This window comes from Trachemys scripta, chromosome 3 (assembly GCF_013100865.1).
Source record: "Trachemys scripta elegans isolate TJP31775 chromosome 3, CAS_Tse_1.0, whole genome shotgun sequence".
Classification (NCBI taxonomy): Eukaryota; Metazoa; Chordata; order Testudines; family Emydidae; genus Trachemys; species Trachemys scripta.
Window position 1 is genome coordinate 50195736 of NC_048300.1, and position 18925 is coordinate 50214660.

Here is an 18925-nt window from a genome sequence, read left to right on the forward strand (position 1 = left end):
TCTGTTTTCAAAGTCCCAGATTTTCTCCCCAAATAATTTGTGTAATTATCATATTCAGACAAAGTCAGAGTCATTAATAATACTGTGATTGGGAGAGGTGAAGTTGTCAGGGTAGGCCAGTCATGATTTCCACTTTGGCTGATTGCTGAAAAACTGTTCACAAAGCAGCAGAAAATACATGTAGTTCCAGAGTTGCTAGTCAGTTTAAATTTAGAAGGCTCATTCATTTAGAGTATGTCTACACTGCAAAGAAACACTTGTGGCAGGATACATATACACTGCAATTAGACCTCCATCGCTGGCCTGTGCTAGCTGGCTTGGGATTATGCTAAGGGACTGTTTAATGGTGGTGTAGACATTTGGGCTCAGGCTGCAGCCCAAGCTCTGGAACCATGCCACCTCACAGGGTCCTAGAGCCTGGGATCCAGCCCGAGCCCGAATGTCTACACCATAACTAAATAGCCCCTTGGCCTGAGCCCTGTGAGCATGAATCAGCTGGCATGGGCCAGCCATGGGTTTGTAATTATAGTGTAAACGTACCATCAGTGCCCCAGTCTGGTGCCTTTGGTTTGCAAGACTTGCACTATGGGGCTAAAAATAGCAGTGTAGACATTCCCACTTGGGCTGAAGCCCAGGCTCTGAGATCCACCTCCCTTGCCAGATTTCAGAGCTCAGGCTTCAGCCTGAACAAGCATGTCTACACTGCTATTTTAGTCCCATAGCATGAGCCCAAGACAGTAGACAAGGCTCTGAGACTCGCTGCCATGGGGGTTTTTTCAGTGTGGCATACCCTTAGAGATAATCAAAATGTATTTTTGACCTTGCAATGAGTGGTAAGAAGGAAAGATGATTAAAGTTTTTTAAAAATCTAGAAATATATGTACACATTTCATTTCTTTGAGAAATAAACTATATTGACTACTGTTCAGTTGTTTAGCTTTACATCACCACACTTAGAGGCAGTTGAACAATATGAAATCTCTAAATTTTCTGGGCAGCTCCTCAGCTGGTGTAAATTGTCAGAACTCTTTGACATAAAATTCTAATGTGCACCAGCTAAGGATTTGTCTCTCTGCTTCAATATCTGTTTACAACTTCACAGGCATTCAGTTCCCAGCTGGAGACAGGGTTATCTTTGAGTATTTTGTGGATTTACAAACAGGTGACTTTGCACCATGGACAGACTTAGTTCCTACCACTCAGTTTCTAATTCAACAAGGTAAGATTCCTCAGTGAAAATCTTTAGTACTGTATGTCTACTTTATTATCTCTGGGAGGATCTTTTTTTCCCTTTAAATACAGTGCTTACAAAAATGAAAGATTCACACCACTGTTTATCCTCAGAACAAATACAGTATTGTTAGTGATGGTGTAAACTGTCCCCTGGGTGTTCATCGAGCATATCTCAAATTTGACTTGGAGACACCACCTGCATGGATGAGAGGATAGTTCAGTTTTTTGTAATCATCCATTTCTTAATGTCTGTGCTGAGACAGACAACAACATTTTTCTTCAAGTTATGGTCCCTGTATGTATTCACTCAAGGTGTGCATGCGCTTCACATGCCTGAGACCTGAAGATTGTTCACTAGCAGATTCCTTTGGTCTGCGCCTGTGCCCTTCTCCTCCTCATGTTCCAAACCAAGGCTATAAGGAGTGATGCAGACCAACGACCTCTCTATTTCCTTTCTACCGCCTGTGGTCTGAGGCAGAGCTTATCTAGTATCCGCAGCTTTAGCTAACATTCTTTATTTTAATGTAAGCAGTTGTAAATAGTTTGGCCTGCTCTTTTATATAAGTTTATTCTAGGGTTAGAGATAGGTTTAGGAGCCAGAGGTCTGGAATATCCCTGCCCTCTCTCTCACTCCCCTGTGCAGAGTACCTAGTATGCCCAAGACTCCAGGATTCAAGATCTGTGTGATCTGCCCCCAGACCTTCCTGGTCAGTGACAACCACTTGACTGCATTGCCTTGGGGAAGCTCACATCCCCTCTGTGTATAGTATCTGCTGCTCCTTACCTCACTGAATCCATAAATCCCGTAATTTCAGATTTAGAAGATTCCTGATGGATTGCTCAATGAGGCCTTGATCCAACCCATAAGACCCCCTCTGTATATCAGGCATAAGTGTCAAGTAGTGCCCCTTCGAGCATGGTTGTCTCCAGCTCCAGAACTGCTGAGAGCAAAGTGAAGGACTTTAGCAAACAAAGCCAACATGAATAGGGTACGGGTAAATTCTCTCATAAGAATAAATGTGAGAAATCCCTCTCTAAGTCCTCATCTAAGAAAAGGACTTCTTCCCAGACCCCTTCTGACTCAGGTGATACTCTGTGCCCAGCTACATGTGTGTCAGGCGCTCACAAGGAGCCAAGGGACCAGTTTCTCAGCGCTGAGAACCAAAAATGCCCTGTGAATGTCAACTGCTGAAGGAGTGAAACCATTCTCGGTACCAGTAAGGGAAAGGAGCAAGTGGATGCCTCCTCCACCAATGGTACCAATTTGCAGGGAGGAGGAGTTGTTGATACCAAGAACTGCAATTCACCCAAAACTGGCACCACCAGCACCGCCAAGGGTTTGTCCTGTTTGTACCCCAGCAATGAGGTCAGATACACTATCCCAGAGTACCCTACAATCTCTGCAGACTCAGAGTTGCCAGTAGTGTCAGATCTGGTCCTTGCCTACACTATTGGTTCATCATTCAGTAGTGCCATCTACCAGCTGAGCCATAGTAAGGCCACCACCAGTACTGATGGTCCTGCCTGTCCACACAGAAGATTTGTACTCCTCCATTGAATCTGGGGTCAGTGGGAGAGCTTCACGGGTCTTATCAAGGTGGGAAGTCGGCCCCAACAGAGGCTCTAAGATTTAATGGGCACCTTCCCACTCCCACAGGAGAGACTACCCAGTTCCTCGGAGGGACCATTACCTCCCACCATTACCTCTGTGATCCCTCTCAATGGCTTTACTGGAGTTCCTGGGGTCCTTATATGAGACATCCTGAATACAGAAAAAGAGTCAAGGCATATATCCACACATGGGGAAGAATCCCAACCCACTCTGGAACACTCCAAGGAAGAGAGATAATCTGACCGCGGGGTTATCATCATCCTCACCAGGTGTGTAGGTCTCATCAGCCTCACTGTAACCAGCAGACAACTATAGACAATGCCAGGATCTTCTAAGAAAAATCACTCTAGATCCTCATGGAAGAAATACAGGATATCATAAATTACTGGATATCCTCCAGAACTTGGGTCATAGTAAGGTGGCATTGCCAATCTGTGAGGCAATCTTAGAACCAGCCAAAATGGTCTGGCATACTCCAGCCACCTATGCTTCCACTCCAAAAAGAATGGAGAAGAAGTATTTTGTACTGTCTAAAGGGGCATAATACTATTTCTCACACCCTGCTCCAGACTCTTTAGTGGTGCAGCCTGTCACCCAAAAGGAACAAGCAACACCAACACGGATCTGCACTCATAGATAGGGAGACAAACATCTAGACCGCTTTAGGGAAAATAACTTCATTTCTGACACTTTACAGTTCTGCACAGTAATCTACCAGTTTTAATGGCAAAGTATGCTTTTATTAATTATAATAAGGTCTCTAAATTCATCAACTAGCTGCCTCCAGAACACAAACTTCACTTTCAAATAGTCATTGAAGAGGGTATATTGATAGCCAGGTCTGCCTTCCAGGTTTCAGTAGATGCAGCTGATACAGCCTCCTGCTTGGTGGCAACATCTGTAGTCATGAGACAGGCTTTGTGGCTCTGATCCTCTAGATTTCCCAAAAAGTCCAGTTAAGTGTGGTGGATTTGTCCTTCAAAGGAAATTCTCCCCCTGCACCACAGATGAAATGCCCTAAGCCTCAGTCTTAATGACAACAGCAGCCACTTAGCTTTCTGCTTGTAAAAGGGTTATGAGCTTCCTAGAAAACACCAAAGAGTACAGTACAGTAAGCAGAACATTCCCCCTTTTTTCTCCTTCCAGGCCCAGTCTCCCACTGAATAAGCCTTTGACAGCACTGTCAAGAGCTGTAAAAGAGTCCTCCTGCTAAATCTACCTGTATCGGATTCCCATACCCTCAGTGACAGCCACCTTATCCTCGCCATGGCACCATAAAACATCAGACAAATGGGTTCTGGAAACCATCACCACTAGTTATATAATAAAGTTCCTGTCCATTCCCCCTTTAAACCATCTCCCTCATCCCTCTCTAGGGACTCCTCTCACAAGAGATGCTCAGATAGGGAGTAGATTCTCTGCTCCATCTGGAAGCCACAAAGCCAGTACCATCCCAACACAAGGGGAAAGAATCTTACTCAAGTTATTTCCTTATTCCCAAGAAGAAGGAGGCTGGAGGCCCATACTAGATTTCAAACAGTTTAATGTCTTCATCCTTCACCTGAGATTCAGAATGATCACTCTGGCCTCTATAATCCTCTCACTAAACTAGAGTAATTGGTTTACAGCTCTCAATTTAAAGGATGCTTATTTTCACATAGATATCCACCCCGCACACAGGAAATTCCTGTGATTTACCATCAATACCAATACAGAGTGCTCCCCTTCCACCTCTTGACAGCTCACCAAGTCTTCACAAAGGACTTGTCGGTAGTGGCAGCGTAGCTGTGTCATCAGGACATATCAATGTTCCTGTACCTAGAAGACTGACTGGTTGTGAGAAAGTCATGCCAGGAAGTACAAGTGGCAACTCTGTCCCTAATCTAACCCCTACAATTATAGGAGTGAAAGCAGAAAAGTAAAAAGTAAAAGCAGAAAAGTTCACGTTAGCTCCCACATAGACTATAGACTTTATTGGAGTGACCTTGGATTCAAATGTGGCCAAAGCATACCTACCTCAGTACCAGTTCCATGCTATGAAGGACCTCATCTCTCAACTTTGATTGAGCCCTCAGATGACCGTACGATCCTGTCTTGTCCTCATAGGCCACATGGCCTCACTATATATGTGACTCCTTTTGCGAGACTTTGTCTGTGATGTCTACATACGTGGTTGCAGACAATCTATTTGCCAAGCAAGCACAATCTGGAGAAGTTGTTCTTGGTTCTCCACAGGCTTTTGACAGCACTCACCTGGGCGGGAAAACCTGAAGATAATGTGCATAGTGCTTCTCTTCATCATCCACCACCCACAAAAAGGTTAATTATGGACTCCTCCCTACTAGGTTGCACAAAGTGCCTGAAGCTTGCAATGTTTTTATCCATCCATCCAGACACTGCATGTTTAGGTTATGTTGAACAATGTGGCAAACTGTTTATTATATCAACAAACATGAAGGAGCAAGATCCACCCTTCTTTACATAAAGGCTGTCAATATATGGAATTGGTGCATCTGCCTCTAGGCAGTTCACCTTCTAGAGATGCAGAGCACTCTGGCAGACAGCCTCAGCAGACATTTCTCCAAAGACAATAAGTGGGAAGTATGCAACTCAGCTGTTTGGAGCATTATTCCATGGGGACTCCTACCAGAATCTTTCTTCTGATGCTGAAACCTACCCCAATACGTCACCTCTATTCTCATCCTGTCAGCATTAATGAATTCCCCCCATTCAAACATTTAGCCTCATGTTACTTCACTCATCTACCTATGAAAGTTGCTTTTCTGGTTGCAATCACCTCAGCCAGAAGAGTAGGTGAGCAGAGTCCCTTATGGTGAACCCTCCCTGTACGGTGTTTCATAAGGATAAGGTTTCCTTCAGATAACATTCTAAATTCATTCCAAAAGTAATCTTAGGATTCCATCTGAACCAGGTCATACACCTTATCCATCTTCTGTCAGAAGCCCCATGCATCCAGAGAGGACAGGAAGCTCTACTTTCTGGAATATCTGTTGAGCCTTGGCCTTCTACCTACAGAAGTGCAGTAATGCTTAAATACCTTTAAAAATCTGGGCCCTACTGTTCAAATCAGATGATCAGTTTGGTAGGGCAGTGCTTGAATCTATATCTAATTAGGACAGAGTCCCACCACCCATTGATGGGGTACTATTTGCCAAACTAGCCAAAGAGAGGGAATATGCAGAGGACACTCAAAAGGAAGTGAAGACTTCTTACTTGTGATGAGTTTTTCAGGGTTGACTCTGCATATACACACTCCCCACCCACCTTTCTCTCTTCCTCAGAGTCCTAATAAAATCACTGCAGTGACAACAGAAGAAACTCAGGCAATAGCAGGTGCCATGCCCCCTTTTATAGCTTTATCCTCAGAACATTCAGGAACTCTAAAGGGAGGAGCAGGAGGAGGCAAATGAGCACTCCAATGACATTGCTATGAGAAGTTTTAATCATCTAGGCTGCCCCCGAAGAGTATGAATATGCAGAGTCTGTCTCAAAAAACTGGTTACAAATAACTTCTATTTCTCTTGACCCACTGAGGCAGCTGTTCTCCTGTAGAACAACACAATCTACAATATCCCAGGGACATTCTTGAGTTTTATAGATAAGGTGTTTTTTATGTGAAAGTGCTTGAACTGTGGAATGATCCATCAAAGGAGATGAGACTAGTTCAAGCCAGACCATTTTCAGAGTGTGCTGCAAGACTTCCTACAATAACTCAGACAATGACAATGAATTGTAAGAGGAACAAAAAACAAAACCCAAACAAAAAACACAGTAAGCAAAGACTGCCAAACATGGGGAAATCAAATAACAGAATACTACAGACATCTCGTGTATGGAATTCAAATATGCAGTGATAAGGACCATATAAATATTTTAGATTGTAAGCCACACAAGTACCCAGTCCTGCAAGCCCTTGCACATGAATAACTTATGCATGTGAATGGACTCTCTTAGTTTAAAGTGACTTGTTTTTAAAGCAATACCTTCTTACAAAAAAATCTGAATTTTCTATTTTTACTTCTTTGTTTATAAAACAGATGTATTATTTCTCTTGTAATATCACCTTTTTTGTAAGAAAATATGCAGTTTTTATCTGTCTATCTGTAGTACATACTACAGATGGATAGGTCAAAGTAATATAATTAAGTAAAATGTGCTAATAATGTCAGTGACTACTGGTGTTTCAAAACTGTTTCACTTCTGCTTATAAAGTTCCTGCTGTGAATAATACTACAATTTTATACGCCTTTTAGCAGATATTTTGCAGAGATTAATTTTGCTTTGTGACAAAATATCTTGTCATAGCTCTCCAGGTAAAATTATTATTTTATTTTATTTTTTTATAGTGCCTACAGATATTCAGAGAGCTATAGTAAGTCATGGTCTCTGCACTGATCTTTGTGTACCGAGCTCATCATTGTGGTATCTCAGATCAGAATTTCTGATTCTGCTCCTACTTTCACTTGCATGGAACCTGTAGACCCAGCTTCCCCAACATGGTGACATGATTACCAGTATTGATATTGTTTAAGATCAGACACACTGACATCCATAGCAAGGGATTTCTTTCAAGGGCTAATTCATAGCAAGACACCAAATGGCCAGTCAAGCAGAGAATTGAAAGAATATGAGGCACATTCGCTTGTCACTTACATGTATCCTTGAACAGCTGGGCCAACTACATTTCTCACAGGAAGAACAGAAGGAAGCGTAGCAGGCTTCAAGCTCAGCTGCTGCTATTTCTCCCTCCCAGTTTGTGAAGAGCAGCCCCTGCTCCTCTCTCCTTCTCCTTACCCCCAAAAGTAACCATCAGCTCTTGAGCAGCTCAGCTCCCTCCCTTTGAGGAGGCACAGCCGAGGACCTTTTAGGTGGTAGCAGCAATGGACCCCCGCAGAGATGTAGAGCCCAGTGTAAATTAATTCAGTAGCAGGAAGAGGGCAGCATTAACTGAATTGTATTGGGAAGGAGGAATGGAAAGAATGTGTTCAGTATGGAGGCAGCATGCGCAGAAAACAACATCATTTCTGAGTTCTTCCTCGAGTGATTGCTCCTGTGTATTCCACAGTAGGTGTGCGTGCTCACCACGTGCACCGGTGCCGGAAGTTTTCTTAGCAGTACCCATAGGAAGGGAGCACCGCTGCGACCCCTGGAGTGGCGCCTCTATATCGCGCTATAAGGGGAGCTGCACACTCCCCCCACCCTCAGTTCCTTCTTGCCACCAGTGAAGGCAGTCGGAACTTTGTGCTCCAGCTTTGCTGTAGCTCTTCTAGTAGCCTTAGTAGTACTCAGCTTCTCCAATAGTTGGATAACTTCTTAGTTAGTAGCCTGGTGCGGGGCATGCCCCATGCCCCAGACTTCAAGTCGTGCGACTCTTGTCACAGTTCTGTGCCAAGAAGTGACCCGCACACTCAGTGTCTTTGCTGCTTGGGCGAGACTCATGTAATCGATCGCTGTAAAATCTGTAGGTCGTTCAAGCCTCGCACTAAACATGAGAGAGCTATCCGGCTCCGGGCCCTGCTAATGGAATCTGTATTGGCCCCGGCACAGGTGTGCCAGTCGGACTTGGCACCGGTACCGTGTCCTCGGTGCGGAGCGAGGTACCCTCCACCAGCCGGCTCCGCTCACCCGCTAAGAAGCAAGGGAAGACTCAGCAGCGCTGACAAAAGGACAGGGGTGAGGCCGAACCCGAGTTGGGCAGCCCACGATCCCCCTCGGGACCCAGACCTCCGACTCGTGCTGAGTGGAGTAGCCCAGTCCCATCCGCACATGCCACTCCCGCGGTGAGAATACTGTCGACGCCGGAGGCTGCACAGGCCGCGCGTGACATCCTCTCCCTTCCGGTGCCGGGTGCGCTGCTCGAGGGAAGCCGCTGTTGGGAGCATACCAGCCCTCCCCGGCAAGAAATAGCCCACGCTCCGAGGGCTGTGCGCTGCCCCGTTCAACGAGGTCCTCACATAGCTCACATCAGCCCTCCACCCCACTCAGACTGGCTGACTCGCTCGCACGGGAGTCTCTACGGTCCTCCACTCCCCACCGGGAGCACAGGCACCGAGACAAGCGGCGTCGACACTCCTCTTCGAATCGGCACTACAGGAGCAGATCCTGATGCCATCGTTATAGACACTCGGGCTCGAGTGCCCGCTCCGCCAGACACTATGGTCGGAACTCCCCTCAAGTGTTACCGGCATCGAAGAGTCGTAGCTACAATCGCCGGGGTGACTATGAGAGCAGCACTTCGGTTGAGTACCGCTCCTCGTCATCGTTGAGGTCCAGATCTCGGGGTTGGCACCGGCATGACCGTAGACACTCCCGCCGCTCCTACGGCACCGTGCGGTCAACGGTGGCCTCGGCGCCCGGCCCTGAGCCGCACCAGCCCCCAAGAGCAGCCTGCACCGCTCGGCACCCAAGCCGGTCAGTGGCAAGGGGCCCGTGGCAGGGCCAATGGTATCAGTGGGGACCGTGGACGCAATTGTCTGCCCAGGCGAGACCCCGCTCAGTAGCCGGAGTGTCCCAGGCCCATTCTGTGTCCGCCTCAACAGAGTCAAAAGTCGATGGGCACTGAACCAGCGGCACTGGGCCCAGACTCGATCTTGGGAGTCAAACCACTGGCACCTCCCAACGCCCTGGGAGCCGGACCAGCCCCCCTCACTGGCACTGGAGGAGACCATAATGACCCCTCCATCTATTATACAAGAGGATTTTAAAGCTCATCAGGAGCTCCTCAAAAGGGTAGCCTCGAATCTCCAACTCCAGGCTGAGGAGATGGAGGAGCCGTCGGACACCCTTTTCAATGTGCTGTCCTCCTCGGCACCGGGCCGTGTGGCCCTACCTCTCCACCAAAGGGTAGCCAACATATTGACTGCCCTGTGGCAGACCCCAGCTTCCTTGGTGCCCATCTCCAAGAAAGCGGAGAGAAAGTACTTTGTTCAGCTAAGGGACATGAGTACCAGCACCCAACTCTTTGGTGGTGGAGTCAGTCAACCATTGGGAACGCCACGGTCAGCCTGCACCCACCCCCAAGGACAAAGACACCAGGAGACTTGATTCTTTTGGCAGGAAGGTTTATTCTTCCATGAGCTTTCAACTTAGGGTGGCCAACCACCAAGCCCTGTTGAGCCGCTATGATTTTAATTTGTGGGGGTCTCTACCGAAGTTCGAGCCTCTTCTCCCAGAGCGGGACAAAAAGGAGTTCAAGGCTGTGGTTGAAGAAGGAGCAGCAGTGGCGAAAGCAGCCCTCCAGGCTGCCTCGGATGCGGCCGACACGGCAGCCCGTTCTATGGCCTCGGCCATATCCATGCGACGGGCGACGTGGCTTCTCCTGTCTGGTCTGTCTGCAGATTCCCAGTCTCTGATGCAGGACCTTCCCTTCGATGGAAAAGTGTTGTTTGCGAACCAAACCGATGTTCGCCTGCATGGGATGAAAGACTCCCGTACCACCCTGCAAACTCTGGGCCTATATGTTCCGCCAGCGAAGGACAAACCTAGGCCGCAGACCTCCGCTCCTCCCGCTAGGGGCAGATATGAACTCCCTCCTAAGCAACCGAGGGAGCAGAGACGCAGGTCTCAGCGTCAGTCCCGCTCGGTCCCGCAACCAGGCTCCTCGAAGGGCAAGAGGCAGGGGAAGAGGCGGTTTTGACTCTTTGTGGGGGGCCACCGGGCCTGTTGCCACGGACGCCCTCCAATTAATAAAGTTTGTGTTCTGCAACCGTTTATCTGCATTCCGAGTGCAGTGGTCCTGTATAACATCGGACCAGTGGGTCCTCAGCACGATTTCCAGGAGCTACATGTTGAAGTTTGACTCACCCTCCCCCTCCACCACCCCTTGCCCCGGGAGGACCTCGGGGACCCGGAACATGCCCCCCTTCTAAACCAAGAGATGGCACGCCTCCTCGACCTGGGCGCGGTGGAGAGGGTACTGGTAGAATTTCAGTGCAAGGGGTTTTACTCCCGGTATTTCCTGATCCCAAAGGCGAAAAGCAGGCTCTGGCCCATCCTGGACCTGCGGAAGCTCAACAGATTTATGGTCCGTTACAAGTTCCACATGGTATCCCTGACCTCCATCATCCCCTCCTTGGACCCGGGGGATTGGTTTGCGTCCCTGGACCTCCAGGATGCGTATTTCCACATCCATATTTTCGAGAGTCACAGGCGCTTCATCCGCTTCCTGGTAGGGTGGGACCATTAAAAGTTTGCGGTCCTCCCTTTTGGTCTTTCCATGGCCCCCAGGGTTTTTACCAAATGCATGGCAGTGGTGGCAGCCCACCTCCGGAGGAATGGACTGCAAATTTTCCCTTACCTGGACGATTGGCTATTCAAGGGCAACTCCCGGTCCCAGGTACAGGCCCAGATGCAATTCCTGCTGTCCACATGCACAGGTCTGGGCCTAGTGGTGAACAAGGCCAAGTCCACGTTAGTACCGGTTCAGCGCATACACTTCATAGAGGCTCTGCTAGACTACCTAGAGGGCACAGCCTCTTTTCCCTGAGACAGGTTCGAGACACTCAGAAGTCTCATAGTCTCGGTCACGGCCTTCCTCGTGACGACGGCCTTCCCCTGTGACGAAGGCAAGAGTGTGCCTTCAAATCCTAGGTCACATGGCAGCATGCACGTCCGTGGTGTGACATGCCAGACTCAGAATGAGGCCCCTCCAACTCTGGTTGGCCTTCCAGTATTCCCAGTCCCGGGACAGCCTGGACAAGGTGGTCACGATGCCACCCAACGTTTTGGCCGCTCTGCAATGGTGGTCTCTCCCGAGCAATATGCTAAACGGGATCCCCTTCCGGGAACTCCCTCCCTCTCTAGACTTGGTGTCGGATGCCTTGGACCTGGGCTGGGGAGCCCACATAGGGGACATTCAAACCCAAGGCAGATGGTCAATCTTGGAATTGTCTCTGCACATAAAGGTCAGGGAACTCAGGGCAGTATGCCTGGTGTGCATAGCGTTCGGTTTGCACCTTCGCTGGAAGGCGGTCAGAGCCCTCACGGACAACACGACCGTGATGTATTACATCAACAGGCAGGGGCGCATGCGTTCCTTGGCCCTGTGCCGGGAAGCCCCGGACCTATGGGAGTTTTGCATAGCCCTCAATATCTCCCTACGGGCCTTTCACCTACCTGGTGCACGCAATGTGCGAGCCCATTACCTCAGCAGGACGTTTTCCCATCAATACGAGTGGTCACTCCACTGGGAGGTCACCTCTTCTGAGTGTGGGGAGCTCCTGGGTCGACCTCTTTGCTACTGCCAGAACCAACGCTGCCCCAAGTTCTGCTCCAGGGCAGGGGCAGAAAGGGGGGCGATCTCGGACGCATTTCTCCTCCGGTGGTCAGGCCAACTGTTCTATGCCTTTCCACCGTTTCCACTGATAGGCAAGGTCCTGCAGAAAGTAAAGGCAGACAGGTCGAGAGTTATCCTCATAGCCCCAGATTGGGCCCGCCAGCATTGGTACGGGACCCTTCTGCAACTGTAGCAGCCCCCCTGTGGAGGCTGCTGCTCCACGCGGATCTCCTCTCCCAGGAGAGGGGATGCCTTCTCCATCCCAACCTGGCCGCGCTTCACTTGATAGCGTGGTTGCTCCATGGTTAAACGAGGAGGATGGAAGGTGGTCGGAGGATGTCAGACAAATTCTGCTGGAGAGCAGAAAGCCGTCTACACAACGGATCTATCTTGCCAAATGGTTTAGGTTTTCTAGGTAGGCAGGGGAGCGGGGCGTCTCCGCGTCATCCGCATCCCTCCAACTTATTCTAGATTACCTCCTGTCCCTTAGGACCCAAGGTCTAGCTCTGGCCTCCGTCAGGGTACATTTAGCAGCCATTTCAGCCTTTCACCCTCCAGTGCAGGGTCACTTGGTTTTTTCCCCATGAGATGACCTCCCGCTTTTTAAAGGGACTAGACCGTACATTTCCTTATGCCAGGGCCCCGGTCCTGCAATGGGATCTGAACCTAGTGCTATCCCGCCTCACGGGTCCTCCCTTTGAGCCCTTGGCCACATGTTCCTGGTCCCATGTGTCCTGGAAAGTGGCATTCTTGGTGGCTATCACCTCAGCCCATTGGGTCTCAGAGCTTAGGGCCTTGACCTCGGAACCCCCGTATACGGTCTTCCATAGGGATAAAGTCCAGCTTCGCCCACACCCTGCCTTTCTCCCCAAGGTGGTCTCCGCCTTCCATATAGATCAGGACATTTTCTTACTGGTACTCTGTCCTAAGTCCCATTCCTCCAACGAGGAATGCCGCCTACACACGCTAGACGTATGTAGGGCGCTGGCCTTCTACCTGGACCGAATCAGGCCATTCAGGAAATCCTCGCAACTGTTCGTTGCATCAGCCGAGCGTATGAGAGGGCAACCAGTCTCCACCCAGCGCCTTTCCCGCTGGATCACCTCGTGCATATGCACGTGTTACGACTTGGCAGGGGTTCCCCTGCCGCCTATGTGCATTCTACGAGAGCGCAGGCCTCGTCGGCCGCCTATGTAGCCCACATCCCTATCCAGAACATATGTAGGGCTGCCACGTGGTCCTCTGTCCACACTTTTTCCTCGCACTATGCGATCGTCTCCCAAGCACGGGATGACGCCAGGTTTGGTAGGGTGGTACTCCATCCTGCTAACCTTTAAACTCCTACCCACCTCCATCAGATATAGCTTGGAGTCACCTACTGTGGAATACACAGGAACAATCACTCGAATAAGAAAGGACAGTTACCTGTTTCGTAACTGGCATTCTTCAAGATGTGTTGTTTCTGTCTATTCCACATCCCACTGTCCTTCCCCTCTGTCGGAGTTGTCTGGCAAGAAGGAACCGAGGGTGGGGGGAGTGCGCAGCTCCCCTTATAGCGCGATGTAGAGGCGCCACTCCAGGGGTCGCAGCGGTGCTCCCCTCCTACGGGTACTGCTAAGGGAAAAACTTCCGGCACTGGTGAACATGGCGAGCACGCACACCTACTGTAGAATAGACAGGAGCAACACATCTCGAAGAACGCCAGTTACGGAACAGGTAACTGTCCTTTCCTTAATCAATACAAAGATTAAAAAATCAGAAATTAAAAGTAAACAATCTATTTTTTTATTCAGAGACTACATCATTTTCTGATTCCCTGAGATCTGGGAGTAATAAAGATGTGAACCCTGGAAGAAGAGATACTCTAAAGCTTATACCCAATATGGAAACAATTTGCTATTCTTTTCTAACAAGCCTTCTTTTAATGAATAAACATCCAGTACTTATCACAGGTAACAAACTGTTAACTTCTTAAAACAAAGAAAATACTGTAGTCTGTTAAATAAATTATTCACATCCAAATAGATTTTAAACAAAATACAGACATAGGAATTCCTATCCATTTACTCCCTTTAGCCTAGTTTGCTTTGTTTGATAAGTTTTATTTAATACTTTATTAACCCCTTCACCACATAGGAAAAGCTGAAAATAGTATAAGTTGACACCTAATATATAGCATATGCATAATAAAGGACTGATAGTATCCGAATCTTCCAGTATCCGATTCTGTCACACTTACTCATGTCGAGTAGTACCTTACTCCACAAAATACCCTGTTAGAATCAGTAGGACTACTCACAAAAGGTATTACTCAATGTCAGTGATGGTGACAGAATCTGTCCCACAGAAAGATGATGGGATTTAAGCCTTTCTCAACAAAAAGCATTTAGCAAAATGGTGGATGAATAGCAACCATGAATAGAATGTTCAAACAGCTTTTGATGAATTGACTTCCAGAAAAACTGTGAGGATGAGCCCTAAACTCACTCCTGAATCTGCAGTATCTACTGTTGCTTTCCCAGCTCCTTTTTCCCCATGTGTAGGGATAGTATAGAATCTAAAGCTACACTCGAATGTAATCTTTGACTTTCAGGTCTTAAGTTGTCCGTTAAGTGAGAGCTGAAAACAGACATAGCTTGGGTAGGAGTACTCTCATGCACAGAATGAAAACATTCCAACTTGAACATCGCAGCTCCCCTGTGGCAGCATTTTCTAAAACATAATATTCTTATCAGTTTTTCTCGTTTGTATATTTAAGAAAATACTGAAAGGTATAAAACAAGCAGTGATTTAACATGTGCAATAGCAGTAATAGTGTGCAGATTATGAATTCATGTTTTGGCACACAGTTTTGCCATGCCTATTAATGAAAATTTGAGCTTAAGTGTCTCCATTCTCTGTGTCTTTGGGTTTTTTTAGGCGACTCTGGTATTGGGAAGACTGCCATGATTCAAAATATGCTTGAAAGACTTCAGAAACAAGGGGGATTCTTTGTAAAATCCAGAACAATTTTAGGAGATGTCGTCTTACATAATGAAATTAAAAAAGCAAGGTTGTAGATGGCTTTCCAGTTTTACATTTTCCATCAGTATTTAATATCAGAGGAAGTAATAGTCAAACTTTCCTTAGGATTGATAATGAATAAATAATAGACATTAATTATAGCATTGTGATAAGTTATACTATACTTATAGTGCTGTTGAGGCAGCATTTTTATTTTAAACCCCCATTTTCAAGTGCTTTAACTTTCTGGAAAAAAGTAATATTTTAGCCAAAATAACTTATGCTTGTTCTTAGCTCAAAGATGAATTTGTTTGAGTTTTGTGAAATTCCATTAGTTTACATTTTTAAAAAACCCTGTTTTTCATGTAATGAGAAATTTTCCAGATTTTGTATATGGCCAGATTGAAAAACGTGTTAAAATTTAAATTAAACTTTTTTTTAAAAAGTAATAATAGTCTTCACTGAGAGCAAACTATTTTCAATACCAAAAGGAGAAGTACCTGAAAAATATTGATATAGTTCTCACAATGGCACTTTGAATAACAGTGTATAAATTCTCATCCTGAAGAAAAAAGTTTTATTTCATTACTCTGTATTATTTCTTCATGGCACTTAAGTTACAAAAATCAATTGTGTTTTTCCTACTCGTGTCTTCCTGATCAGCATGTTAAAGAATTCCAGTCACTTAACATTTGATATGCCCCAAGATGCTCAGAAGAGAGTGTGGCCCTCAACTGGAGACTTGGGTATGTGATGACATTCATTTTTAAAAGGTTTTAGGACCAATTTTATTGGAATAATTTTGCATCTCTAATTAAACTTTGGAGCAAAATGTTGGGGGCAGTTAATTACACCAACATCTGATCCCAGTTAATTGTCTAACCATTTGAACTGTGGGTGCAAACTGTACCTGCAGAAAAAGAGGTTGAGCTGAAGTCTGTCTGATAATCTGGCCTTCACAACTAAAAATGACTGAAAAATTGTATTAATTCGTAGCAAGCTCTATCCTAGTACTGTACTTTTATTATAAATATAAACATTTGAATATTTATGTGACATAGGTAGCAGAACTGAGAATACAGGCATCAAAATTAGCTCAAGAAATCAAACCATGATAAGCTTCTACATGAGTGACACCAAAATAAACCAAGCTTTTCATCACTATTTTATTTCAATTTGATTGGAGGGACAAAGCTTGTAAACTGTGTGTGTGGTTGTTACATTTTATGGGTGTGAAAATCTGTTTGAAAAATGCAAGTAGACTTCAGCAAAGTCTTTTTTTAAGTGCATCTATAAAGATATTTCTGATCACTTATATAAAATTTCCAAGAAATATACAGCACAAAAATGTATTTATTTAAAATTTATCTAAGTATGCAGTAGTACAGTGGATCCCAAACTTGTTCCGCTGCTTGTGCAGGGAAAGCCCCTGGTGGGCCGGGCCGGTTTGTTTACCTGCCGCATCCGCAGGTTCAGCCAATCGCGGCTCCCAGTAGGGTGACCAGACAGCAAATGTGAAAAATCGGGAGGGGGGTGGGGGGTAATAGGAGCCTATATAAGAAAAAGACCCAAAAATCAGGACTGTCCCTCTCAAATCGGGACATCTGATCACCCTAGCTCCCAGTGGCTGCGGTTCGCTGCTCCAGGCCAATGGGAGCTGCGGGAAGCGGCGCAGGCCGAGGGACGTGCCGGCCGCCACTTCCCGCGGCTCCCATTGGCCTGGAGTGGCGAACCACGGCCACTGGGAGCTGCGATCGGCCAAACCTGCGGACACTGCAGGTAAACAAACCGGCCTGGCCCGCCAGGGGCTTTCCCTGCACAAGCGGCAGAACAAGTTTGGGAACCACTGCTATAGTAGATTCACCCGCAGGGATGAAATAAAGACCACAATCACTCAGTCACGCAAAAGCCAGGTTAAATAGATCAGCCATGCACCATCTGAGCTGAAAGTCAATGAGCTTACTTTCTTTAGTACTAACAGAGGAAGTAAAATCTAGCACTGAGATTCCTGCCTCTAGTCCAGGGGTGGGCAAACTACGTGGGATTGCCAACCCTGTGGCGCTGCAGGGCTAAGGCAGGCACCCTGTGTGCCCTGGCCCCGCGTCGCCCACAGAAGCGGCCAGCACCATGTCCCTGCGGCCCCTGTCGGGGGGGCAGAGGGCTCCACACACTGCCCTCACCTGCGGGTACCTCCCCTGAAGCTTCCATTGGTCGCTTCTGGGGGCGACGCGGGGCCAGGGCAGACAGGGAGCCTGCCTTAGCCCTGCTGTGTGCTGCTGCCACCCCAGAGCTGCTCAAGGTAAGTGGCGCCAGCCCGGAGCCCGCACCCTGAATCCCTTCCCTGAGCCCTGTTGTACACCCACACTCCTCCTGCACCCCAACCCCCTGGCCTGAGCCCCCGCTGCACCCCTCCTGCCGCACTCCTCCTGCACCCCAACCCCTTGCCCTGAGCCCCCTCTTGCACCCTAACCCCTGCCCTGAGTCCTGTCGTACACCCCACACTCCTCCTGCACCCGAACCCCTTGCCCTGAGCCCCTTCCTGCACACCACACCCCTTCTCACACCCTACACGCTAACCCCCTGCCCCAGTCCTACATTCATAGCCCTGCATTCAATTTCCCCACCCAGATGTGGCCCTTGGGCCAAAAAGTTTGCTCACCCCTGCTCTAGTCCCTTAGATATTCAAATATATATGGGGAATCACAGTGAGAGCATGCTGGTTGATCTCAGGTGTCTTGACAGAGCACAGGGAGATAGCTAAGAAATAAATCTTATAGGGAATTATACATCTTAAATTGCACCTAGAAGTGAACAAGAACTTAGTGCAGTGTTTGGACAGTTTGTGTGGTATTTTTCTTGTGCCATACTCTCCTAAGCACTGCTGCACTAGGTGTAACTTCCAAAGTTCATGTAGTGCACCGGTTGCCTTTTTTTTGAGATGTCAAGCTGCATGTCATCTCAATACTGATTGCACTAAGGTGTAAACTTCTCCATTATCTCCTCCTATGACTTCACATAAATGTTGAACAGAAGGGATGACAGAAAATAATCTCCGCGCCATTTCCAGAAGTGTCCGGCACATCCCTGCAGCCCCTCGGGGTGGGGGAGGCAAGGGATCTCCGCGTGCTGTCCCTGCCCTGAGCACCGACTGCGCAGCTCCTATTGACCCAAACTCCTATGGAGAGCCCACACCCTGAACCCCCTCTTGTACCCAAACTTCCTCTCAGAGCCAGCATCTCCTTCTGCAATCCTACCCCACTAGGGTTGCCAACTTTCTAATAGCACAAAACTGAACACCCTAGCCCCACCTCCCCACCCCTGCCCCGCTCCTTCCCCAAGGGTCTGGCCCCACTCACTACATTCCCCGTCCCTCGGCGGGGGGACAAGAGGCTCTGTGCACTGCTCTCGCCTGTAGGAACTGCCCCTCCAGCTCCCATTGGCTGGAAATTGGCCAATGGGAGTGTGGAGGCAGTGCTCAGGGCAGGGGCAGCGCGCGGAGGCCCATGCCCCCCGCACCTAGGAGCCAGACCTGCTGGCCGCTTCTGGGGTGCAGTGCAGTGCCAGGAAAGGTAGGGACTAGCCTGTCTTAGTGCCACAGGACTGCTGACCTGACCTTTAATGGTTTTCAACCGGAACACCTGGTCAAAAAGGGACTCTGACGGCTCCAGTCAGCACTGCCAAACTGACCTTTAATGGCTAGGTCAACAGTGCTGACTGGAGGCGCCAGGGTCCCTTTTTGACCGGGTGTTCCACTTGAAAACCGGACACCTGGTCACCCTATA

The 18925-nt window shown here is 47.9% G+C and overlaps 1 protein-coding gene across 1 annotated transcript in view; it reads left to right on the forward strand.

The window, feature by feature from the left end:
- DNAH14 (dynein axonemal heavy chain 14) overlaps positions 1-18925 on the forward strand; it is a 499756-nt gene that overhangs the window by 292649 nt on the left and 188182 nt on the right. The window contains exons 46-49 of the mRNA XM_034764559.1: positions 1103-1219; positions 13934-14092; positions 15060-15192; positions 15807-15889. Coding sequence (XP_034620450.1) covers positions 1103-1219; positions 13934-14092; positions 15060-15192; positions 15807-15889 — 492 coding nt within the window. The remainder of the gene's footprint in view (positions 1-1102; positions 1220-13933; positions 14093-15059; positions 15193-15806; positions 15890-18925) is intronic.